Source organism: Zootoca vivipara, chromosome 12 (genome assembly GCF_965207765.1).
Source record: "Zootoca vivipara chromosome 12, rZooViv2.hap1.1, whole genome shotgun sequence".
NCBI lineage: Eukaryota > Metazoa > Chordata > Lepidosauria > Squamata > Lacertidae > Zootoca > Zootoca vivipara.
In genome coordinates, this window is record NC_142595.1 from 36823270 (window position 1) to 36848223 (window position 24954).

A 24954-nucleotide genomic window follows, 5' to 3' on the forward strand; every position below is an offset into this window, starting at 1 on the left:
TCCCTGCCTTACTTTACTTTACAGAAGATGTCTTTTGCATGCTGTTTATCATCTGCCCTAGGTCAAAACCTCTGGGTGTGTATAAACCTTGGAACAGCCACTCTTCCTTTCTAAATTCTTCCCTTTACTAAACCAGTGGGTTCAGTGCAATTAGTCTAATCCAGGCATCCCCAAACTGCAGCCCTCCAGATGTTTTGGCCTACAACTCCCATTATCCCTAGCTAACAGGACCAGTGTTCAGGGAAGATGGGAATTGTAGTCCAAAACATCTGGAGGGCCGAAGTTTGGGGATGCCTGGTCTAATCTCTTAAACGTCAAAGCATCTTCTGCAGGCTGCTTTGATCCAGTGCCGAAATACTGTATTTTGATCGTGGAGGGAGATTTTTTGTAATACAACCTAGTGTCTATGGTTCAATTTAAGAAAGAAAGAAAACACAGCATGAACCGTTCCGTATGAATGGCTTCTATTTTTACAAACATTGATTTGAGGGCTGGGGAAATGTAATTCCAGTTTTCTGCTAGTATAATCCTTTATATATTATTTAGTATCTCAGTAGCTGCACCCAGCATCCCTTGAGCAGCTCATCAGTGTTAAGTTTACAAACCTCCTGCTTGTTCCCAGTTCATCCTACACAAACTTGCTCTAGTGTAGTTGCATTGAAGGGAAAGTGTTTGGCTTCCCTCATTGGCAGACGAAACTTAAAATCTCACTAAAACATGCTTGTCACAGTTCAGGATCTCATTCTGCAGTTCACTGGGGTGGGTGTTCATCAGATAGAAAAGTCTCCCAGTATATTTTATTAAAAGCTAGAAACCACGGTCTTATAGCCATCCCTCATTATTCTGTCCTGTCGCATGAATAATCTCTCTATAAACTGTTGTTCCTCTAGGAAATATTCCAGTCTGTTCCAGTTTATCCTCCCAGTGTTTTTTTCCCTGCCTTGAGATTTTCAGAGAGGTTTCAGTATCGTAGCTGATGACTGTACTGGAGTTGTCCTGAGTGTGGCCAAGCCCGGGATAGACCTGTGCTGGCAGGATTATGATACAGCTGTCCTTGTAGTCTTCCTAGAGGCAAGTAGCCAGAGGAAGGGGTCATACGCCCAGGTGCCAGGTAAACGGGCATCCTTGGTTCTTCTGGGGCATAGCCAGTCCCTCGCTGTTTCATCAGCTCTCTTGCTGGTGTGTCCTGGTAACCCCATTTCTGGAAAGGTTGGAAAAAACAACACCTCAGACTTAAGAACCAGTGTGATGTTGTATGCACAAGCTCATGTACAAGTAAAATAGGTAGTACCTGCCATGCATTGTAGAACTCCTCTTCAGACATAGATTTTTAGTTCTTATTGTTAAGAGAACCTGGGTCTGCAACATGGCCTAGGTTTTTTTCATGTTGCTCTCCACAACCATCAAAAATATACTTGCTGATAAAAATGAAATGATCATCTCAGCAACCCACATGAATTACAACCAGGTCTCGCCAAGGACTCCCTCCACCCCCATGTCTGTTCTGAACTATGTGAAGTAGTAGAAACATGCAGCTTCTGAGCATGTACAAAGTCATTTCTCCCACTACCATCTGCATCTACAGATCCTAGTTAAGGGGCAGGGCTTCTGCTTCACCCTGTTCGGCTTCCAGGTATGGTTAAATCCTAACTCTTCTCTACTTAGAAATCTAATCACTGTCTATGAGAATCCTGCATTTGAGGCAGAGTTCTAACATTTATGGTGTTGATGTTCCTAGATTCCCTGTGGGGACTGCTAGGCTCAATAGCTGCAGGAAAGAGGAAGCGAATTTGTGGTAGACGAGGAAGCCAGGGGGAATGAGGAGGCTAAATTCGTAGTTTCAATATGGTTATGCTCCTTTCATGATTCTCTCTCCAAAGCAGCATTTAATATTAAAGCTATTAACGTTACAAGATGTAACATTATAAAAGCATAACCTCAAACATACTAGTGCACCTAAAAGAACCATATCTACAAATAATGTGAAGTTCAAGTGGAGGAGAGCAACTTCTTTTTTTTTCCCAGACAAGGTGGCTGTGCCTTAACAGTTCCTGGCACAAGGCATGGGGAAAGCCTTACCAGTTCAATGGCTGGCTGCCTTGCATAAAAACATTCAGGAGGGAGGAACCTAGCTGATAAGTACAGAGAGACCGTCATGCTTCTAAGGCTCGTCATTCTAGAGTTCTCCCTCCCTATCATAGGTGTAGCCTTGATCAATATTGACCGAAGGTGCTGTCTACAGCAGTTCACCCAAGCTCAAGGCCAAAGGAGGCAGAGTTTATATCAATCCAATTTGTCAAAAAAAAACTCCAGAGGTAGGCCTAATGCTTCCCCGAATCTTCTGCTCCAGGACCTGCCTCCTGTTGTGTGCCCAGCTGTTGCCAGTGTCAACCAGGCACCCTATGAAAACAGGGACATAGGAGTTGAGGTCTGGGTACCACCAGCAGGGTCTGCTCAACACAATTTAGTACTCAAGGCAGAAAATACCCATGATTCCCATTACCCATTGCTCTCATTATGGAGTATAATCTGTCATCCTATAATAACCAGGCATTTCCTTTTCAGCGAGGTTTGTGGGTCAGATTAGTCTGTTTGCCACTCTTCCTCCTTTAATAGTATCGAGATGATACCTGCCACTTCTCTGGCCACCAGAAAGTGCTAAGAGCTAGTGTTTGGTCTCCGTGTGGGACTGAAATCAAGGTTGCCACATTTTTACCGGGCCAAGCATTGTTAATTAAAGCAACATCACACCTGGTTTCTACCACCTGTTGGTCAGCTGTTAAAGTCACGAAGTCTGTCAGATAAAACAGCTGCCCTTCCTGGGGCCTGGAGTTGTGGTGCAGAGGTTGAGCTATGATTTGGGAAGCCCCCACTTTCCAATATGGCCTCATCAAATGGCTCTGGCCAAACCCCACTCAATCTAAGGATGCTACTGGCCCATCATTTCAGGGCCATTGTAATGATTACAGAAATGTCTGTGACATGCTTTGAACACTTGGAAATGCTATAATGCTAAGGACAAAGTCCCATCTCAGCCAGAGGCTTGGGGAAGTCATAACCTTTTAGGGCCGTTTTCAAGCACCCTGGCTCTGTCCTTCCACAATCACCAAGTACGGTACCTACTGGGTCGCTGGCCTCTTCAGAAACTTAATTTTGGTTAGGAAGTGGGGACATATATAATTTATTTTTCTGTGGCAAAGAAAAATGTTGTCAGAACACCTCAGGGGTGTTCTGACAACATGAAAATGCTCTCATGTAGGGGAATTGATATCCTCCCTATCCTGTAAATGAAATGACTGGGTTTGCTTTGTTTTAAGGGAACAGTATTATTTATAATTTTTCAACCTTATTTGGTACCTTTAAATTTATATATTCAACACTCCTTTGGAAATCAAAATATTGATACTGCCCAGCCATGGGAAGCTTGGGGGGGGGTATTGCAGGGTGGGACAGAACAAGTTGGTTCCCACACTAACAAGGACTCAAGATCAGGAACTGGTTTCTGTAGGAACTAGAATGTCTGAGGGAATGTTGAGTGCTGGAATTGATGGAGAACAAAACATCTGGAATTGATGGAGAACAAAAACTTTTTTTTTGTTTTAAAACCATCCAGACTTAATGGGGAAAACAGTGTTCGAGTCCCCAAAGGGACTAGAAGCAATCATCACGGCTTTTTTCAGGGCGTGGATTTACAGAAATGTACACTTTGACCTCCTGCAGCACAAACCAGGATCAGAGAATATTGAATTCTTTTGTTCCCATGGAAACCTAAATTACTACCGAAATGTTGATTCGCAAGGGAGTCGGAGTTTAGACTGCAAAGCAAAAGGAATGTCTTGAAAAGCAAATGTGTTTTCTCTCACAGAAAGAAACACTGCGGAGGGAAAACCAAATTTCCCTCTGGAAATTGATTCCTGCATCTTTCCACAGTGGCTGATAACATGAGGGACGGGTGTCTGGGTTTTGTTGTGTTGGCCCTGAGTGAAAGTCTTGCAGGCAGACCTGCAAGCATATAATTGTCTGGTGCGGGTGGGGGTTGCAGAGACAAATGGGCAGGTAAGAGAAAGGTGCTTAATCCTTCCCCCCCCCACAACCCCTCCCCCAGGTTATTCCCCCCTCCCCACAGCTGCGTTTATCCCCAAACTTAGAATAGATCTGGAGAAAACAGGAAGAAGAGACTCAGGATAATCAACAAGGTAGGGGGGAAAGGGCTAAGTTCCCCTGGCACCAACCCCACCAAGTCGCTCCCCCAGAGATGCCTCTCTGCCATGTAATGCTGCTGTAGACACAAACATGCATTTAGAGGGCCAGCTAGAACGAAGACCATAGCAGCTATTGTATGTACTGCCCTCTTGTTCCTGCTGCTGAGAGCCAGTCACTGGCCAGGCTGGGTTCTGAAAGGAATGTGAATGTTACTCACAGTAAAAAGTCATGAAATGCATGTGGCAACAGAGAAGTTTGTTACGACATCTAAAAATAGGTCTGCCGGAAAAAAGGATCTGGCTGAAATGGACTTGGGCTGCCACCAGCCTCATTGCCCTCTTGTATTCCCCCCCCCTTTCTTGTCAAGCAACATGCAAGAGGGATCAAGCACCTGCCTAATTACTGTGGCTTCTTACCCAACGCTGCTTTAGGAGTAGATCTGCTTACAAGGAAGAGCTCCAGTCTCTTAATCTGAAAGATGGGGGGGGGGGGGCAACTCAAGGCAATCCCTTTTTGAGTAGGCATACAAGCCTACCAGTGTGGTATAGTGGTTAAAGTGTTGGACTAGGACCTGGGAGACTAGAGTTCACTTGGCTGTGAAGCTCACTTGGGCGACCTTGGGCTGGTCACTGCCTCTCAGCCTAAGTTACCCTTTGAAAAAGAAGTGGGATATAAATGCAGTTTATAAACAATACTACTTGATGTGTTAGTCTGGGATACCTACTTGTGAATCGCATGCCAGCCCTCTTGTTTCAAGTGCCACCTAGGCAAGGCAGATTTTTATTAGGGGGGTGGGGGGGCGGGGGGCACAAAGCCTGTCCAGCCATCAAGAGGACAGGTGGTGGAGAATGTACAGCACAATGCAATAATACTGCACTGTGGGGCCTTAAGCAATGACAGTGCCTGCTATCAAATGTGGACTACACTTCAGATATCTCTTGGGACACAGAACGGGAAAGATGGTGTAGTTGAGAATCAGGTATACTGTGGGATGGAGACTGGGTTCTTAGGAAAGGAACTTGGAAATAATCGGTTTGGAGCATATGTACTAAATGGGGCTGTGCAGTGTTCAGTTTCTAAGATGAGAAGGCTCAAGTGTGGAAAGCCTTGACCCCTAATCTTACACAAAGGAAGGCTGGCTGATGATATGCAATGATAAAATAAACACACTCTGCACATGCCTAGAAACACCCTCTTCTTATTCAAAGGTTCTAGGATACACTTCTGGTGTTTTTATTTTAAGAGGGTCCCCAGGATCCTTTCCTCTAATGCACAGGACATCCACTTCCCAAAGAACCCTAATCTCCTGTCTTGTTTCTGTCTTGTTTCCAGTGGAGAAATGGTGTGGTGAAGCGGACAGAGGATCGGACAGAGAGACCTGGCTTCAAATCCCCAGTCAGCTATGAGGCCCCTCTCACATGGCTACAGTGCTCTGTTTATAATGTTTGATGCTTATATATTCTGTAAGCCGCCCAGAGCGGCTGGGGAAACCTAGCCAGATGGGCAGGGTATAAATAATAAAATTGTTGTTGTAGTAGTTGTTGCTGCTGTTACCATAGAGACAAATGGGTGGCCCTTTTCTGTGTATGAGAGAGCGGTTGTTGTTGTGTGGTTGGGCTGATGCTAGGAGCTGGGAATACAGACACAAGACTGCTCTATGCTGGGCTTGGTTTCCCTACTAACCTAAAGGAGAAGCAGGATCTGTTGGAGTGTGGGTTCTGAGAGCCCCTCCATCCTTTGCTCAGGTTCTATATATGTGTAAATAAAACCACATATCCTAAAGACACCATAGTCTCTCCCAACCTCCATTCAAAGGAAACTGAAGCCTGGGGAAAGCGCTTGCAGCCCGCGGAGTTTCTTGCCACTGGCCAATTGGGGTAGCGTGTAACAGTATAATGGACAGCTTTATAGAATTGGCAGGGTTTCCCTCCCAAGATATGTGGCCACTCTAGAATGTACCAGGTCCTAGAGTTGGAAAATATAGGTGGTGCTTACCTTAGCTTCTTCTGCTGAGTCTATTCCATTCCATCCCCTTCCTGTTGTGCTGGTTCCGGAGAGCTGGCTGAGGTCCCACAGGGACTTACTAGCGCGAGCCCCTGTGGTCTTGGCTGCTGAAAGCCGAGTCCGCTGTACGCTCCTAAATATATCGCTAAGAGCATTCTGCCCATCGGGGGATCCGTGCAAGCCCCCTCCTGAAAGGTCTGTGCCACGCCATGCTGCCAGTCTGTTTCGAATAGACACCTCTGGGGGTGGGGTGGGTAGCACAGGGTCTTCCGCCGTAGCAGGGGAGGCTAATACTAACTCCCACTCTCCAGCATGGCTCTTGGCCACGGGTTGAGGGGCCACAGAGCGTCGCTCTGCAATGCGGTTGGACAGCTGCACCCCATCCAGGACACTGACGTACGGAGTGATATCTGGCCCATTGGTACTTGGTAATGGAACCAGGCTCGAAGCAGGCTGGAGTCTAGGTGAAATTTCTAGGGCTGGCAGGGGACCAGAGGCAGCATATAAGATGCGGAACTCCCGGTCAAATGCCCCTGTCACTTCTCCTGTAAGCTGAGTGACCAGCTGGCGGTTCAAGCGAGCGTCTGTCCACGTGAAGCTGTTGAGAAGAAAGGAGTTTGGGGGTGGGGGGGGAGAGATGGGAAAGGGGTTTTAGCCATGGATCATGTGCAGTGTTAGAAACTGAGATATGAAAGCTTGGAGCTAAATGGCCCCTTAAAACTAGGTTATGGGCACAACAATGGAATGTCTAGGAGCCCCTTTTTATAACAAGAATACTAAGCTGAAAATGAATGAACAGCTAAAATATGTTCATTTTTCACATGCTCCAGTCCTTCCCCTGCCCACCCCTCTAATATTCTTAAGAGGGTCTTTTCTCCAGTCTTTAGAGAGTAGCTGGAAGTGGAGAGGCAGAAAAAGGTTCTCCTTTCCTTCCACTTGGCAGTTTTAATTTGAAATCTTAGGTGCAGAAATTGCTCACGCTAATGTAATTCCCTGTCACAAAATGCGCCTAGAACGGGAGTTTCAAACACTGATCATGTACATTTTGGGCAACTACCTTCTCTTTGTGTGGAATCATGAATACAGTATAAGAAAATCCAAAAAGCCAAGATTCCAATGACACAATAATGGACAAGCCATGCTTACTTTGTATTCATGTGGAGCTCAACAGTGACATTTCTAGGTCCTTGAAAGACCTGGGAAACAGGTCTCTGATGCAAATTTGCGTGTGCTAATTTATATATGGTAATTTAGGCTGTCTTTGAGAGGGAGAAAAACACGCTCTGGCTGTCTGAGCTATGGGCTAGCAACATGATTTTCTGGCCTCAGTGCGTGCACTGAATGCTTGGCCTTACCTGCAATCTATTGGCAAGAGGGTTGCTTCTGTATGTACAGTGGTACCTCGGGTTGAGTACACAATCTGTTCCGGGGTGCCGTTCGCACCCCAAAAAGTACTCAACCTGAGCAGCGCTTTAGCGCATGTGCGAAGCACTGATAGAGCGCTTCTGCGTATGTGCGCACGGCGGAACCCAGAAGTAAACACTTAACTTGAAAGTACGCAACCCGCAGCGAATGCAACCCGAGGTATGACTCTACTGCAACTAAAATGAATGCCTCTGGGCAAATCAAGAGGGCAGGTAGAAAGGGGAATGGGCCAGGAAAGCCAGACCTCAGCACAAGAGACTTGCGGCTTGGACAGACCCCTGGGGCTACTTGAGTTCAGTCTGGAAGCTAGGGTGGCTCTGTGCCCTGCTGTGTACAGAGGAGAGTCCCCTGCTTGAAATGCTGTCTGATGCAAGTCTGGTTTAAGAAGAAAGAACCATAAGAAGGGAGAGCATGAGGGGCCTTGGAGTTTTTCATCCACAGTTAGCAACCCTGCTCAGTCCCTACTACAAGGAGATGTGTTGTACAGTGGTACCTTGGTTTAAGAACAGCTTACGGTAGTTTATGAACAACTTGGATTAAGAATGCTGCAAACCCGGAAGTAGGTGTTTTAGTTTGTGAACTTGAAAGCAGATTGAAAGCAGAACGTGTTCTGCTTCCTTTTGAGAGTGTTCCATAGTACCCCGCTGCTATGGGAAAACACACCTTGGTTTAAGAATGCTTTGGTTTAAGAATGGACTTCAGAACAGATTGAGTTCGTAAACCAAGGTACCACTGTATTTTTGTCTTAATTATGGTAATTATTTCTAAATTTGCATCTAAATTTATACATTTGCATATGATATGCTTTCTTTTTTAGTGTTGCATTTTCTCTTTTTTTGGTGACATGTGACCAAACTAGAGGTGCCCTAAGGGCAAATCTACATCTCAGGATTTCTCAGTTTCATGCCAGTTTAACTCTCATAGCTTGCCCCACAGAATTCCGGGTATTGTAGTTTGAAGGTGCCGAAAATCTCCACCCCAATGCCTTACAGTTCCTCAAGGAGAACTAATGACTGTTCAGCCAGTTGAAGTTTGTAGTGAAGATAATCTGGATGTTGGCCACTTTTATATGTGGGGCAAACAGATCAATGGGGCAGGGCTGTTTGATACTGTAGCATGCTTAAAAACCCTGTAGAAAGTACACAGGCCAATTATTTTACTGTGTTCCATGCAGCCACCTGGGAATGTGTAGTACCGGGATGTTGGCAAAAGTTGCCCGATAGCTGACTGGATTCAAGAGGTGCTTGACTTTGCACATGCCTGTCATCGCCCTGTAGCAAATTTATGAAGCGAAAGGTCTTTTGTATCTAGGCCCAGAACACTTGCAAGGGATAGGAAGATGCTAGCACCTCCCCTGACACCACTCTATAACGTGAGAAAACAGTTTCTGGCCTGTACCAGCAACCTCAGAATTGAAAGCTCTCCAATATACCGTATATATAATAAAACTGCAACGGGACATGAAAAGTATGTCTTCACCCAATGCACAATTAATTTGTAGAATTCAGTGCCATTCAGTGATGGCTATTAGCTCAGATGGCTTTAAAACAAAGCACAGCCCTGTGGCCCTCCAGATATTGTTGGACTCAAAGTCCCATCAGCCTCAGCCCAAATGGCCAATGGTCCAGGATGATGGGAACATAGAAAGAGCCAATGGGCCAATGGCCCATCTGGTCCAGCATCCAGTTCTCACTGTGGCCACCCAAAAAATCCAGGAATTGTGGACCAGCAACAGTTTGGAAGGTCACTGCTTCGCCACCCTGCATTTGATAAGTTCATGGAGAAAAAGTCTACCAAAATTATTAGCAGTCATAGCTGAATAGAACCTCCATGTTCAGAGGAAGTATGCCTTTCAATCTGTTTGCGGGGAAACAGGTGAGGTCTGTAGCCTTCATACTGTGTTGCCAGGCTTCCCAGAAGGGTTTGACTTGCCACTGTGGGAAAAGGGATGTGAGATCAGACACACCTTTCGTCTGATCCGGGAAGGCTCTTCTTTGGTCCTTAGGGAGGATTAACTAAAAACCAACCAGGCATCTCATTGTTTATCCAACTCATTGTTAAACTGCCCATGAAATGGGGTGGGGACTCTGCACCTTTTCTGTGTAACTTGATCCTGGCCTTTCACACTTATATTCGCATCTCAAGTAATTTTCCAAAGGGTGTATTGTGTGCAGTGCTCCCTGATGCGCACCCAAAACTTTATCCTCAATTCTGAGGTGTTCATGTGGAGTGGACCCATGTGTGTTACAGGGGCCAACGTAAAATGCAGTTGTGTGTTTTGTGTTTTCTTAGTATAATCCAGTTGTGCCCAGAGATTGAAGGAAATTTCCTTCAGCACAGGTAAAATTTTTGGACGAGAACATTCAATTTATCAGAAACAGCAAGCAGAAGTCCTGTTTGGCCAGCTTCAGTATATCTGTTTGAAGAATGAGGTAGCAAGTGATAGAAAAGTCTTGTGCTTGAAATGCTGTAAAGCAGCTGAGCTGGGTGAACCAATGGGCTGGACGTGTTTATAAGGCAAACTTTTCAATTCATTGCCGTCTCTGCTTCTTAATGTCATTGTCCGTTTTGCCATTTCAGCATATTCCATTAATTTAACTTGCCAATCTTCTTTAGTTTATTGGATATATACAGAAGCATTGTAAACCCGTTAATACATTAGCAGGGTTTTTAAAGTACTTGTAATTTTACAATGAATGGATAATAGTGATTTAAATATGTTATAATACAGTAATGGACATGCAGCATGTTGACAAATAATGGAACCAGGGAAGGGACTAGTTCAGGCATCCCCAAACTTTGGCCGTCCAGATGTTTTGGACTGCAATTCCCATCTTCCCCGACCACTGGTCCTGTTAGCTAGGGATCATGGGAGTTGTAGCCCAAAACATCTGGAGGGCCGCAGTTTGGGGATGCCTGGACTAGAGGGAAGTCAATTTGTTTTGCTTTGTTTTCGTATTGTTGTTTTTGTATTTTTATTTTTGGGAAACGGCAAGCTTTTCACTGTTGTCTTGCCATCTGCTCACATAAGAATTAGAGTTGCACACATATATGTCTCTGAGAGACCCTGCCCCATGCGGTACTCCAATCCCATGTATTCTAAAAAGCAAGGGACTTCCTCCTTCTCGTGAGATGTGCAGACGCTCAATCAGACCCTCACGGAAGGCTGCATACAAAGAGGTTCAGAGTGCAGAACTGAACCCAGGGAGGAAGAAGCGTGCAGCTGGTAGGGCAGAGGATAAACCCACCAAGGCAAACTCTGGGAGGCAGAGAATTAGGATTGTTGCAGGCTGCGTGATTCATTGCCATCAAAAAGCGACGAGGAGAAATTGTGCCTGAACTTGGGAGACTGCAGAGGTGGCATCGTTCCACACAGCAATCTGCTGCAGCCACCACAGGGAACAAACTGTGATGTCTTAATGGACACAGAGGACCGAGCCATAAACATGGTACCCTGTTTCTCATATTTTAAGACATACCCATAAAATAAGCCATAGCAGGATTTTTAAGCATTCAATGAATATAAGCCATACCCCGAAAATAAGACATAGTGATAGGCGCAGCAGCAATGCCGGCTGCGGCAGGAGGAGGAGGAAAAAAATAAGACATCCCTTGAAAATAAGCCATAGTGTGTTTTTTTGAGGAAAAAATAAATATAAGACATGTCTTATAATATGAGAAACACGGTATCTACACGTTCAGGATGGATTGTCCTGTGCTAGAGAATCCTCGGGTAACTCTTTTCGGCATCCCAATAGTGCTGCTGAATTATTCGCGTAAGGGAGCAGTGTGAGATATGCCGTTATTTTTCACACAACTGCCTAGATGCAGTCGTTTCTGGGTTGGGACGCACCACCATACCACAGGCAACAAGGAGGACTCCACATTCAAAAGCGTGTGAAGGATTTTATTGCTTGCAAAGTCAGAGGAGACCCAGCACAAGAATGCTGGGGAGGGCAAGGTGGAGGAAGAGAGGGGGGCCTTTCAGGAACTGGGCTGCATTGCACAAATTCCCCTGGCAGCAGTTGGTGACTAAACTGTAGGTTACCCCCATGTGGGCGACAGGTTGCTCTTTGCCACAGTTGATGGAGCGAGTGCAACCCTTGTTTTGGATCAGCGATACACCCAAAGCAGCTCCTTGACCCACAAAGCAGTCTTCATCTTCGGCACAACTCATCTTGGTGGCTGGGCATTTGGTCGAGGCAGTGATGTCACAAAAGTAGCATTCTTTGGAAAATACAGAGGGCAGCACACAGACCAGAAGATATAAAAGGCCCATGTGCATTAGATGCTTCATCACTTGCTGCTTGAGAAAAAGTTCTTTCCTAAGTAACAGAAATGAAGATGCTCGTGACCTTCTAAAATCCTCTCCACCAGCTGATTTATTTTATTTTTCAGCCTCTCTTATTTGTGACTTCAGAGAATTCAGAAGTAGAGTTGTCTTGTTTTATGCTCTCCAGTAAAATGAATAGTCTTGATTTCCTGGTCCCAGAAAAGGGGGGGAAAAAATCTCAACTGGTGGCTGCAGGTTTTCTGAAACGCAGAAACTTGTTTTTTCAACAGGTTGGACCCCAGCTTTCGCTTCTTTCAAAGGAAGCTCTTAACCCGGGTTTCCTCTACCATGTGGTTTTCAAAAAACCAATAGTACTACCCAGCTTGACTTTATTCACCACTAAACCAGATTCCTTACATTTTGTAGACCTGGCTTTTCTTGAGATACAAGAATCTTACATAGAGAAAGGATACTTAGCTTTGGAAATGAGCTAGAATGTCAGATCAGTCTGTGCTTCCCAAGTAGCAGCTTTCTTTCCAGGAGCAAATCACAGAGACAGCTTTAGATCTCCTAGTTCCAGAAATGTAAGTCCTCACTGATGAACTCATAACTCAAAAGTCCTTAGGACTGCCTGGCCTCCAGTGGAGATATTCCATGCCCTGCAGCTTCAAAACAAATATTTTGCTTGATCTGCATGGGGTCCCCAGAAAGTCAGTGTCAGCTGGGTTTCTTGAGCTTCACTAACTCAGTACACAAACCTCCAAAACCAGGTCCTAACTCTTGTGTTTCTCTGTCTATGAAGCTCGTGGTACCAATAAATCACCAGCCCTGCAACTCTGACCCACTCAAGGGATAGAATGAGCCTTGGTCATCAGCCTAGCAGAATTTGATGGCTGCTTAAGCAACAGCATCACAATGGATGTCAAAAGCTCATTGGCAGATTCCATTGAGGACTTCCAGTTTAAGCCTCTTGAGGTCATAGGTGGTGACATCACTTTGATGACGTTACAGAAGGAAGGAGAACAACAACACATTGCGGAAGTATCACCATACACAGAAGACCGGCAGCAGTGTAGGGCAAATGACGTACTGCCTCACCAACCTCATCCTCCCCTCAGCCAGTTCCCTGCTGCCTGCCTGCCTATATACAACAACCCCAGACAACTCCTGACTGTCAGCTTCCTCCTCTTTAGTTTTTATCTAAATTCAGCAAAGCTAGAATCATTTCGCTCTGCTTGTTGCTGGCTCTGCCGCCACCTGCTGTTGGCCTCCTTGCCTTCTGCGCAACCAGCTCCAGTGGGCAGCAGCCACCACTGTTGGGTGGAATCTGGATTATGTCCTTGAGAAATGAGGTACAGTGCCTTAATTCCTGGGCTCTTAGGGTAAATAAGCACCATCTGTGGTTTAGAGCTGAGTGGAATGTGGAAGAAACTAGGAAATGAACCAGTTTCTGCTGAAACTAAAGATTGAACTATGGCTGAGTTGTCACTCTCTAGGAAATCTGCTAATGGATGCCAGTAAGTCCTGGAACCAATTAGGAAGGAGTTCTGTCAAGTAATAATCCCAAATCCCTGGCCAAAATCCAGCTGAATTTCAGCACCGTCACAGGCTCTCTCTGCTGACAACCGAGAACTAAAGCAGAAAAGGCCGTATTTCCAGTCACATCAAAACAAATACTAAAGTTGCACTGAAACAAACAATCACATGATGTAACTTGAAGTCCCTGGGAGAAGGACGCTTTGTTGGTGGCAGGTATTTCGTGCCCCAAGACATGCATCAACCCCTTGTGTGGGAGGTTTGTAGTCACAGAGATCCATCTCCTATATGGGTTGCCATCTTTTCTGCCATGCAAAGAGTTTAACACATTCAACATATGTATGACAGGCAGAAACGGAACAGAGGCAGCGTTCCCCAGCAGTGTGCTGTCAAAAATCATCGCTTGTTGTATTCTTGCCTGTCATGTGGCTTGTTAAAGACACAGAGGCTGCCTCTACAAAAGGTGCTAACTCTAGTTTTCTACCGAGTCTGGCAGTCTTCACTGTGAGTAATTATAGGGGGAGGGCAGGCTGATCAGGAGCTGAGTATATAGCATGAAAATAGAATGAGATGCAATTGTTCCAGGAAAGAAATGGGGGAGGGTGCAACATCCATGCCAGCTCCAGATTTTTAAGGGCCCATGGACAAGCCGTACTCTGTGGGTCCCCTTAACTCGAAAGCCAAAACATGGTCCTGATCAGGCAGCTTCCAGTTTTGGAGTGATACACTCAGAGCAGGTGTAGGAAACCTTTGGCCCTTCACATACAACTCCCATCAGCCTTAGCAAGCATAATCCATGGAGCAGTAGTTCAGGAACTTCCAGAGGGGCAAAGGTTCCTCACTCCAGAGGCATGATGGGGACACTTTCTCCAGTACAGCCACTAAGGCCAAACCACCAGGCACAGGTGCAGGACCTTGCAGCCCCTTCACTTTCCCAAGCAACAGTGCCAAAGTAGCCTTCAAGTCCCCTCCATGCATTTTCTACAGCAGGCTCACTTCTGCAAATGGAGCAAAGCTCTAAACAGTCGCAGCTGCCATCTTTAGCTATTCAGAGTAGGGATGGGTGAATCTGTCAGTCTCTTAGTTTACAACAGTTGTTGTTGATGTTTGTTTTTATTATGTTTATTATAATGTTTATTATTATTAAAGTTCTCATGAAGATTTGTTAGAATTTAAGTGCAAATTTATCCTAATATACACATTTTTGTATGCAATTTTGCCTGATGTACACATTTTTTGCAAAAAAAAAAGGTTTTGCCTAACGTAATGCATTTTTATATCTGATTTCCCCAAATGCCTGCATTTATCTACACACTTTGCAGTACAATATGCAATTTTGTATACATTCAGAGGAGTGTGAATTTTGAAGGCTTGCCTGTGTTTGGTTCACATGTTTTGGAAAGGGCAAATTAGATAACTTTGACTTTCAATGCAAACTGAATCAAATCCCCGCCCCCATCCCTTCTCCAAAGTGCCTCTGTCCCCCTCATGGGTCCAGAGGCACTCTGAGAATTAAAGAGGGCAGGTACGACTCTTTAAAGCTTTGCTCCATTTGCAGCAGCTCACGCACTGCAAAAATGCTCTTTAAAAAGAGGTAAGGAGAACTCCTTACCTGTAGCTGCCAGTGATCACGACTTCCCCGTCAACCAGGACAAATTTCTCCTTCACGGTCCCTGTGACCTGCTTCTGCTGTCTGCTTTGAAAAGTGCAACCCCGGATGACTCGGACTCTCAGATTCTAAAAAGGGGTTGAACAATTATATAGAAAGGGCTACTACATTTGCCCTGCACTACTTCTGGGCAAAAGGAACGCCTGCATGCCACTTACAAAAACCCAACTTGAGTAAGGAACTGGTCCTAGAATTCCCCCCAAACCAATTAAAAAATACCCGCATTGCTGCTGCTTCTTCTTCTTTTGAGGCTGCAATCCTGGACCCAGTTACCTACCTGGACCCAGTTACTTCTGAGTAGACTATACAGGTTTGCACTGTATATCTAAAGCAGACATCCCCAGACTTCGGCCCTCCAGATGTTTTGGACTACAATTCCCATCATCCCTGACCACTGGTCCTCTTAGCTAGGAATCATGGGAGTTGTAGGCCAAAACATCTGGAGGGCCGAAGTCTGGGGGTGCCTGATCTAAAGAGTAATAATAATGGAGGTGTCCCTTCTGATGCACCTCCTTGGGGACCTCATTCAAAAGGCGCCACAAACCAACCTTTGCCCCTATTATTTTAGCAAAGTCTGCAGGTGATTCCTTGTTTTTTGGAAAGCACACAAGGTAAGAGTTGACTGAGATGCAGCTGCCTCTGCCTCTGGGGGTGGAGAGACCTGCACAGAACCAAAGCCCTCCCCATCTCACCTCTGTGTGACGGACATTAAGGCACGTTTTCTCAGCCATGGTGAGGAAGGAGGCAAGATGCTGTCTGCTGAGAATAATGTAGACGGGGACTCGGCGCCTGAGTGCTGCATCATACAGATCTAAGAGGATGTCAGGGTCCGTGAAAACATCCATGGCAATGGCAATCACCTGGAGGACAAACAGTTTGGCTTGTGGGATATATAACTACCGGTAGACAGAAGTCGTGCAATTTTGCTTTCAGAATTAAATATCAACAGTGATGAGCGCCAAGTCAGGTGTGTGTGCATTGTATGCACAGTGACTCGATTTGCATCCTTACTGTTGAATGAGCAAATATATCACTGGCTTTTGTTCTGAGCCTTCCCCCTCCCTCGTGAGCCCCCTCCCCTCTGGTTGCTTGCCGAATAAGGAAATTTGAGATTTCTTTCCAAGGCGGGCTTACAAAGGAAATGGTTAATTCAAGCATCTGGAGTGCAAGTTATGTCCATTTATACTGGTGTTGCAACCCTTAAGTCAGGCATCCCCAAACTTCGGCCCTCCAGATGTTTTGGACTACAATTCCCATCTTCCCCGACCACTGGTCCTGTTAGCTAGGGATCATGGGAGTTGTAGGCCAAAACATCTGGAGGGCTGCAGTTTGGGGATGCCTGCCTTAAGTGATTGATCGATCAGATGTATACATTAGAAAACATTCCCCTCTTCACTCTCACACAGGAGAGAATACCTCTTTTAAGACAGTGCCTGCTGCAACCTATATGTGCATTGTCTAAAACGGTGTTGGGGAATCTGGCCCTTCAGGTGTTTTTCAACTCCAGTTTCCATCAGCCCAAGCCAACATGGCTAAGGACCAGGGCTGATGGGAGTTGTGGTCCATTACCATCTGGAGGTCAACAGGTTCCCCATCTTGAATCTAAAAACAAAAATATAGTTTCTTTCACTAAAGTGCCATTTTAACCTTGTACAAATTTGTATAGATTTGATTTTTGTATTTAATTTAATGAGATTTCTTTATTTGGGTGGTAGTATGTTGGTACTGAAATTGATACCGTGTGTGTGTGTGTGTACAGCTGAAAAGCAATACTTTGAGATTTGGATTGGGGACATAAAGATAGACATCAATATAATATTAAGATGGACTGCATGTTTGCTTCTGACCTCTGTCCTACTTGCTGAACCTGTAAATCTGTAAATACACCAGTACAGAGCACCATAAATCTCCCATCCTCTCACTTCCAAGGAAATTGATTAGGGTAAAAATGCTCTGAATTTCCCTCCACTTTGCGAAGGGGGAAACACAGACATAGGAATTACGACAAGAAATAAATAAAACCCTGCACAGACAAAAATGGCTCCCAACATGTTTTGAGGAAACTCTTTAGAAGTGGAGTGGAGTGGAATTTAGAGCAAAATCCTGTATGTGTCTGTTTGGAAAGTAAGTCCACCAAGTTCAGTACTGCTTATTCCCAGGTTAGTGATTATAGAATCACAGTCTGCACCTGCTCAATTGAGCTGCAGCAGAAAAGTTCTCCCAAGTGGTGGTGTTTTAATTTAATTTCACGAAGATAGAGCTTCCTTGAAGCACACTGGGAACCAATACTATTTGTGCCATTGTTTTTGATCCCTTTTTATTGTGGATCACAAATCACACTCACAATAGAGGGGGGGCAGTTTTGAGAGAGAGGAGAGATAAAAAGAGAAAGAGAGCGGGGATTGTTGTGGAGTAAATTATGTGGAAATGTATGTTTTAGAAATGCACCTTTGGCTAATGTGGCTATTCTCCTCCTATCCACAACATTTAGAACAGGCATCCCCAAACTGCGGCCCTCCAGATGTTTTGGCCTACAACTCCCATGATGGCTAGCTAACAGGACCAGTGTTCGGGGAAGATGGGAATTGTAGTCCAAAACATCTGGAGGGCCAAAGTTTGGGGATGCCTGATTTAGAATGATGCTTGCTACCTGTCCTCAGTACCTTGTTGGCTTGCTGGATGTATCTTCGCACCAGCTCCTTGATGTGTGGCGCTCCCTCTCCTGGTGGGTGGGTATAGACCTCCACACGAGTAATCCCTTTCCAAACGCTGTTCTCCGGCCACCCTAGCTCCAGCTCTGGAGTAGGCTCGTCCGAACGTCCAGGCCAGTAGCTGAGGCTTGATCCCTTGCCCCCGTGGCCACCATTGCCAGTTCCACCTGGCGAGGGAGCCCGCGAGTCTTCTGCAGCTGCCTTCAGTTCTTGCAGCTCTCCATCTGACAGAAAGGGGCGCAGCTTTTCCTGGGAGATACACTCCTTAAAGGCCTCTTCGCCTTTAGAGAGCAGCGCTTCGAGGGCTACCCGCTGACCCTCACAATAATAAAACTCAGGGTTCGATTCCGTTACTTTAGCATATGGCTCTTCGCTCTCCAAGCAGAGGACCTGGGAACCGGCCATGGCCTTGGGGAAAGGGCATTAAACTATACAGTACCCACAATTCTACCCTGTAACCAGAGCGGGCCTTTCCAAACCCTCTGGGTATGCGGCCATATAATCTTGCATCCTTAACTTAAAATTCTTCTGCCATGTCGAAAAAGAATCAGCGTGCCCTTCTCTTGCCTCTTTAACAGAACTTGTGTTTGTGGATTTTAGCCTCTGGAGCTGTTCAGGGCATAGAGATAAGAATGATCATTGTTCATGGGACAGCCCCAGTGGCTAGTTCAACCGTAGTTTCACTGTTTTCAGGTGTCCTGACCGCCTTAGTTTCACTTTCTAAACCCTGATGGCACACTGGATTATTCTAATGCTGGATCCCAGGACTCACAACCTCCTTCCACCCCTTGTCCAGATAAGCCTAAAGTTGACACTGCATCTCAGTTTGCCACACCCGTAACTCCTTATCACCTGCTCTCTATTTACATTCATGGGAACTATCATATAGGCAACCTGTTTTCATGGTACGTGTCAAAATAGAGTTAGCACCCTTAGATTCCTAATCTCAGCCTCATGAAGAGTATAATTTTATTCTAAAACCCCTTTAACCCTAAACACAATATGATCTACATCCAAATGTATGAGTAACAGTAGTTATCCTGGTAATCACTGCCCAAAAAATATGTCCAGGGGTGGATGGAGAACAGCCGTAAAATACAAAACAAGTACCCATATACCAGTTGTACTAACCAGTGCTAGAGCTGGTGGCCACTCAACTGTTTGCCTGTTACTCTAGCATCCTCTTGAATCAGAATTCAAGGTTGTGCCACCTTTACAAATAAAAATAAAAATCTATTCAAGCTGTCACGCACTTCAGTTTGTGAATTGTCTTCGTTCCCACTGGTGGAAATTATGGGAAATTAATTCGAAACTAAGAGCCCGTGGAACAAATCTCTAGTTGAGCTATCAATTCTCTTGTATGCAGCCGGACTCTGCGATCTTTATGTGGGATGATGAGATTAGCAGAATGTGGGGCAGGAGGAAACTCTTGCTTAGTAGGCAAAGACTAAAGGGAACCTGCTAGCTGTGTGACACTTGGGTGGGCAGGTAGGTCTAGTCTAGAAGGTTAGAACAGTGAGAATAATACAAGTTGGGCTCTCTCTGGTTGGCGGTTGAGCCTATTGGGTTTAAAAAACAGCATCCAAGAGCATAAATTTCCTAGGTTCTCTTGTTGAGTTTGTGGAACAGTGCATCAACCGGCACAATATTATCTTGTCTCGCCAAGAAATCTTTCAAGGCACATCTCGAGAACAGTAGTTCTTTCTCTGACGTCTTCTGCCAGTCTGTCCTCTTTTTTTTGCAGCTTCAGACAATTATTGTGTTTTTTTTTACAAAAAGGAAATACACCTCCTACACATTCACAAAGCCAAAACCTTCTTCCCAGAAATTCATTTGGAAAAACCACTACTCGTCCTTCCACTTGCAGACACTTCCCCACACTTGCAGAAAATGGCTGTGTGTGAGAGTAGAGACATCTCAAATTGATTAATCAAAAGAGTTCCAACTTTTCTAGGTCTAGTTTTTTTCTGGTGAGAAGTGTCATCTTCTGTTACGGGCCAGAAGTCAGAAGTTATCCACTTAGGCAATGAGAATATTCTGCACCAGTTATCAGTTAGGATGTTTGCTATTTTCTGTGAATAAACAACTGGGAAATGTCTCTGGCTTTATTACAGTATTTCCTTAAGTGAATGAGCAGTGGGAAGTACTTGGCTAAAGCAAATAATGTTTCAGCTTTTAGGGTCCAGGTCACCCCAAAGGTAGCAATTCCCACAGTCCTTGGCCAATGGCAGTCCGTCAGTTCCTGGAACAAGTGCCTTAAGCAGACCCAATGAACGAAGAAGAAATTAAAATCCCATGCCAGCCAGACTCTCCAGCCAATCAACCAGTGAAATAATATTCTGTTCTTACCCTATGAGGATGTACAGTGCATCCCTGCTGACTGGTGAATTAGCATTATGAAATCTTTCCTCCTTTTACCCAAGGAAGAGTTTAAGGTTGCCGATTCTTCTTAGCCAATCAGCTTTCAAGATTAAGCACTGGGATTTTCATCCAATGAACAGGAGCACATGTCCTCTTTTTACCTGCTCAGCTTCTTAGATCTCAGCCATTCAAATGTGTGACAGGTTCACAACTGAACATATCTTCTGCAGGCTGATTTTCCTGTTATGCAGTGGGTGGGAATTGCTTTCCCAAGGAGGTGAGGAGGAAGCACCAGTTTAAAGAAGGATGTCCTTTCACAGCTGCAGATGCATCTCCTTGGATGAATGGGAGTCACAGTTCCTAAAGCATACAAGAAGAGTGGGGGAATAGTATAATGAGATTGTTCTGCTTGTGTTTCTCCAGAAGAGTGAAGGAAATAGTGCTTTACAAGGTTGTGGTGGACTTCCTTGAGAAAACAGCCACTCCTGTTTCACTGCCTGTCCAACCCAAGCCTGCCAGGTACATTAGGTGCCACACAGGAAATTGCAGATAAGATTATATTACTTTGTTTATTTAGAACCCCACCTTTATGGTGAGTTAGAGGGCTATATAGAAACCAAAGGAAGCAGAGACTCTTGGGCCCTTTACAAAGAGAGGAGGGTGTAACATACAGTGCAGTGGTTAGAGTGCTGGGCTACGTTCTGGAAGGCCAGGGTTCAAATGCCCACTCAGCCATGAAACTCACTGGGTGACATGGGGCCAGGCCAGCCACCATTTTTAAGCTTAACCTACCTCGCAGGGTTGTTGGGAGGGTGAAATTAGGTTGGGGAAAACTTGGCACCCCACTTTTTAGCTCCTTGGAGGAAAGTTGTGATATGAAAGTAATGATAAAATAAATATTAATTAAGGAGCCGTAAGTCAGGATGTTTTTTTTTTTTAAATTCATAAGGCCATCAAACCATCTTAGAATCATGACCCCATTCCACCCATTCATTGCCAGAGAAAATCCTGGACCATGTCCACCCCGCCGCACTTTTCAGTCAGGAGTTTCCTCGTAATCTGTCTCTAAATGTCTGTGATAGGAACTGATGCAGTGATAGGAAAAGTTTGCCCAACTTGTTGAATTTCTGCCAGCTTTAAAAGCACAAGAGCCACCCAAGCAAATGGGGAAAGACAGGGAGGGGGAGCTGTGATTCTAACCCGTAGATGCCTTTTACAATTGCAGAGAAGGCCAGCGACACAACTTCTGCTTTTGACACAGCTATTAAAGGTACAGGGTCCCCTACTTATTTTACAACTGGGTCACATCATTTCCCCCTCCAGCAGCCTGTATTCTTCCCTCCTTCGTTCCTCTCCTTAATTCTGTAGGATCAAATCTCCCTTCTCCAAAAACACATGAGACCTAACTTAATAGCTGCTCCCCCAGGTTGCTTAGGTGTTGTTTTTTGCCTTAACCAACACAGTAGACACCAGCTCCTTTGCCAAGGATTAATAAGTAAAAACCTCATGCTCTCCACCCACCCTTCCTTCTAGGAGACCTCGCTAAACTATCCAGTTCATTCTTCCTTTTTCACACCACATACCTGCTTGCTTAGGAGTTCCGGGTGTATATCCTCTTTTAAGTCCCCTGTTTACTGCTCTTCCTCATGAGAGAGCGAGAGATGCTGTACCCAGGACTGTGGTCAGAGAGTAGCCATGGAATGCCCAACCCTCTCTCTCTCTGTCCAGACCGACTTTTGGAGTTGTCTTCAGCAGCTGCCCTTCCTGTGCTTGTTGCCAGGTGGAGAGAGTAGAAGCAGCTCACCGATCCCGGAAGCCCAGGGATTGATTATTTGCAAAGCACCTGTTAGGAGTCTGGCTGCCAAGGTAGCTTAGAGGAATCGCCCTCCCCTATAAGCAAACAATGCAGCCTGCAGAGAATTTTAATTAATGAGACACTTGCATACCAAGCAGGGGTGGGGTGGGAGAGAGGTGAGCTCTGGTTGTCCCCTTCATTTGCATGACTAGGGGTGTAGGCAACACCCCCTCTTTTCTCCTTGGCTCTTGGGATATCTGCATGATCAGATCACACTTGGACCCATGTCTCCAGACATTTATGATTTGGAGTGTGGGTGGTAATACACATTTAGTTCCCATTTGTTGGACTTGTATGCACTGTATTCCCTCAAGGCTGCATGAAGTGATTGTCAGCTTCTCAAGAGCACCGATTGGCTGCTTTCTGTGATGTCATTCATTATGAGTGATATAACTTCCCCTTTGTCCAAGTACCCATACAGTTCTGGAAAATTTTAAAATTTAATTTAGGTAAAAGGTAAAGGTAAAGGGACCCCTGACCATTAGGTCCAGTCGTGACCGACTCTGGGGTTGCACGCTCATCTCGCATTATTGGCTGAGGGAGCCAGCGTATAGCTTCCAGGTCATGTGGCCAGCATGACAAAGCCGCTTCTGGCAAACCAGAGCAGCACATGGAAACACCGTTTACCTTCCCGCTATAGCGGTTCTTATTTATCTACTTGCATTTTGATGTGCTTTCGAACTGCTAGGTTGGCAGGTATTCGAACCGCCGACCTTCTGATCAGCAAGCCCTAGGCTCAGTGGTATAGCCCACAGCACCACCTGGGTCCCTTACATATCCTTAATTCTGCAAAGGTGGTGTTTTCTCCTAGTCAACGATTTGGTGGTTGTGCTCATCTACCATTTCATTATAAATTGTGAAAGCGCAGTAAATCTACCCCATTCCCATGCTTCACTAGTTTGGGAATTTTAAACCTCTTTGGAGACTGTGAACAGGCCATATCTTAATAGCAGAGCATCTGCTTTGCTTGGAGGTCCAACTCTGAGGGCCTTCTGGTGGTTCCCTCACTGCAAGAAGTGAGGTTACAGGGAACTATGGAGAGGGCCTTCTTGGTAGTGGCACCCTCCCTGTAGAACGCCCTCCCATCAGATGTCAAGGAAATAAACAACTATATGGCTTTTAGAAGACATCTGAAGCAGCCCTGTATAGGGACATTTTTAATGTTTGATGCTTTATTGTGTTTTTAATATTTGTTGGGAGCCGCCTAGAGTGGCTGGGGCAATCCAGTCAGATGGGTGGCATATAAATAACAAAATTATGATGATGGTATTGATGCAGAAGATTCCATATTCAATTCCTGGCCTGCAGGTAGGGCTGGGGGACCACTGAAATCCTGGATTGCTGCTGCCAGTCAGTGTAGACAGCACTGAGCTAGAGTGAGCAATGGCCTGGCTTAGTTTAAGGCAGCTACCATACTTCCTATGCCCTGCTGTGCTGGAGTGATCTAGCCAGACTTTGTTTCTACGTAGAAGAAAGGGATGAACAGTAGCAAAGCAACCGTCTTGCGTTAATACGGTATGTCACATATGTGCAGAAAGGGATAGTGTGTTACTGTTATAAACAACTTTTGCAGAGACTTTTGCAAAGGCAATTGCAACATTACCAGCATTCTGGTCTCTCATGGGGCTTCCCCACTTCCCTTCTCAACTGTTCTGTGGGCCCAGGGAGAAGTCCTACAACTGTACATAATTTGTTAATCAAATGGATCATCCTTTAACATCTCTCTCTCTCTCTCTCTCTCTCTCACCCACCCACCCACCCACACACACACCTGTGTTTTGAATATATTTGGACTTCATCCTTCTTCTATCTCCCTCCCACCCATCCCTTCTACACACAGAGTCCTTTCTCAGAGAGAGGCCACTTCTTGCTTGGGTGCTGGCTGTGTTTGTCCATCCCAGGATACAGCAGATAGCATTCTGCAATAAACTCTGAAAAATTACAGCAATTTGCAAGAGCCCATCTGAGCCCAAGCCATGAATAACTTGAATGGGAGCTGGCTTTTCTGCCAATGTTCCTGGTGTTGAAAAAAACAAAAATTCTTCACATTTGGGGTTACTCACTGGCATGAGGAAACTATGCCCCGGTCTTATGGTAGTAGAAAGAACACGATACTCTCTGTTTGTGGCTAATTGTCAACATTGTTTGTGGATAATTGTCAACATTGCATACCAGTTTACTCTCTTTGGAAAGAATTGCTTCTAGATCTTCTGCTCAAACGACCACCACAGTCCTGAGCTTTTCCTAAATGGCAAACGATAATGTTCAAATTGGGTTTGTTTGTGGCAGCAGCTGCAAAAATCAGATGCAATTTTGTTAAATTAAATCTGTGTTGCTGAGAAAATCATCTAAAGTAATCAGCTACCTATGTTATTCTTCATTTGTTTTTCTAGTTGCGGTTATTTGCATCATTATGCCACCTGTCAAAACTGGATTCTTTCTATTTATTGTTTTTCTGTCCAAGTTATTTGTTACAGCAGTTTTTGCCATTTAAAACAAGGTGTTTGTGCAGGCTGTTTACTTTGGGATTGTTGCTCAGGTTTAATTTTATTTATTTATTTATAAATACACTCCTACAATCTGTTTGTTTTCTGATCATTACTTTGGTTTAGATTGGTTTTTTATTTATAGATGTATTTTCTGTCAGCAATCCTACAGGTGCAGGGAGAGTGTTCGGTGCCCCTAGGAGCGCGTTAGAAAGTTCAGGTTGAAAGTGTGTTTTGACTATATGCAATTTTGGTTTTATGCACTATTCCCAGAATGTAACCCCTGCATAAGTTGAGAGTTGACTTGTTTCTTTTGAACCAGCCTGCAAGAAAAGCAAGGGGCAAGGATGGTTGTCGTTTACACACCTTAAGTAATAATATGCCATTATACTAGTTTTTGTCTTCCCCCACAGATAAATGACACTGAACTC

General features: G+C 45.0%; 2 protein-coding genes across 2 annotated transcripts; both read right to left on the reverse strand.

The window, feature by feature from the left end:
* Nucleotides 1–442: 442 nt before the first annotated feature.
* On the reverse strand, nucleotides 443–22052 carry SACK1E (scaffolding CK1 anchoring protein E). Its single transcript, XM_035136151.3, has 6 exons — nucleotides 21766–22052; nucleotides 17774–20542; nucleotides 15803–15970; nucleotides 15054–15178; nucleotides 6199–6805; nucleotides 443–1201 (listed from the first exon to the last, which is right to left on the reverse strand). The coding sequence occupies exons 2-6, from the start codon at nucleotides 18224–18226 to the stop codon at nucleotides 962–964; spliced, it is 1593 nt and encodes a 530-aa protein (XP_034992042.1). The 5' UTR covers nucleotides 18227–20542; nucleotides 21766–22052; the 3' UTR covers nucleotides 443–961.
* Nucleotides 11526–12059, reverse strand: SPACA4 (sperm acrosome associated 4). The gene has a single exon (XM_088656380.1). The coding sequence runs from the start codon at nucleotides 11927–11929 to the stop codon at nucleotides 11555–11557; it is 375 nt and encodes a 124-aa protein (XP_088512506.1). The 5' UTR covers nucleotides 11930–12059; the 3' UTR covers nucleotides 11526–11554.
* Nucleotides 22053–24954: the final 2902 nt, after the last annotated feature.

Bases quoted from the DNA above. Each gene is read 5' to 3' on its own strand.
- SPACA4 (XM_088656380.1), bottom strand. From the start codon at position 11,929: ATGAAGCATCTAATGCACATGGGCCTTTTATATCTTCTGGTCTGTGTG.
- SACK1E (XM_035136151.3), bottom strand. From the start codon at position 18,226: ATGGCCGGTTCCCAGGTCCTCTGCTTGGAGAGCGAAGAGCCATATGCT. The intron at 15,179-15,802 runs GTGAGATGGGGA...ACCCCTTTTTAG, and splicing joins TTAATGTCCGTCACACAGAG to AATCTGAGAGTCCGAGTCAT. The intron at 1,202-6,198 runs GTAAGCACCACC...CAACCTTTCCAG, and splicing joins ACTCAGCAGAAGAAGCTAAG to AAATGGGGTTACCAGGACAC.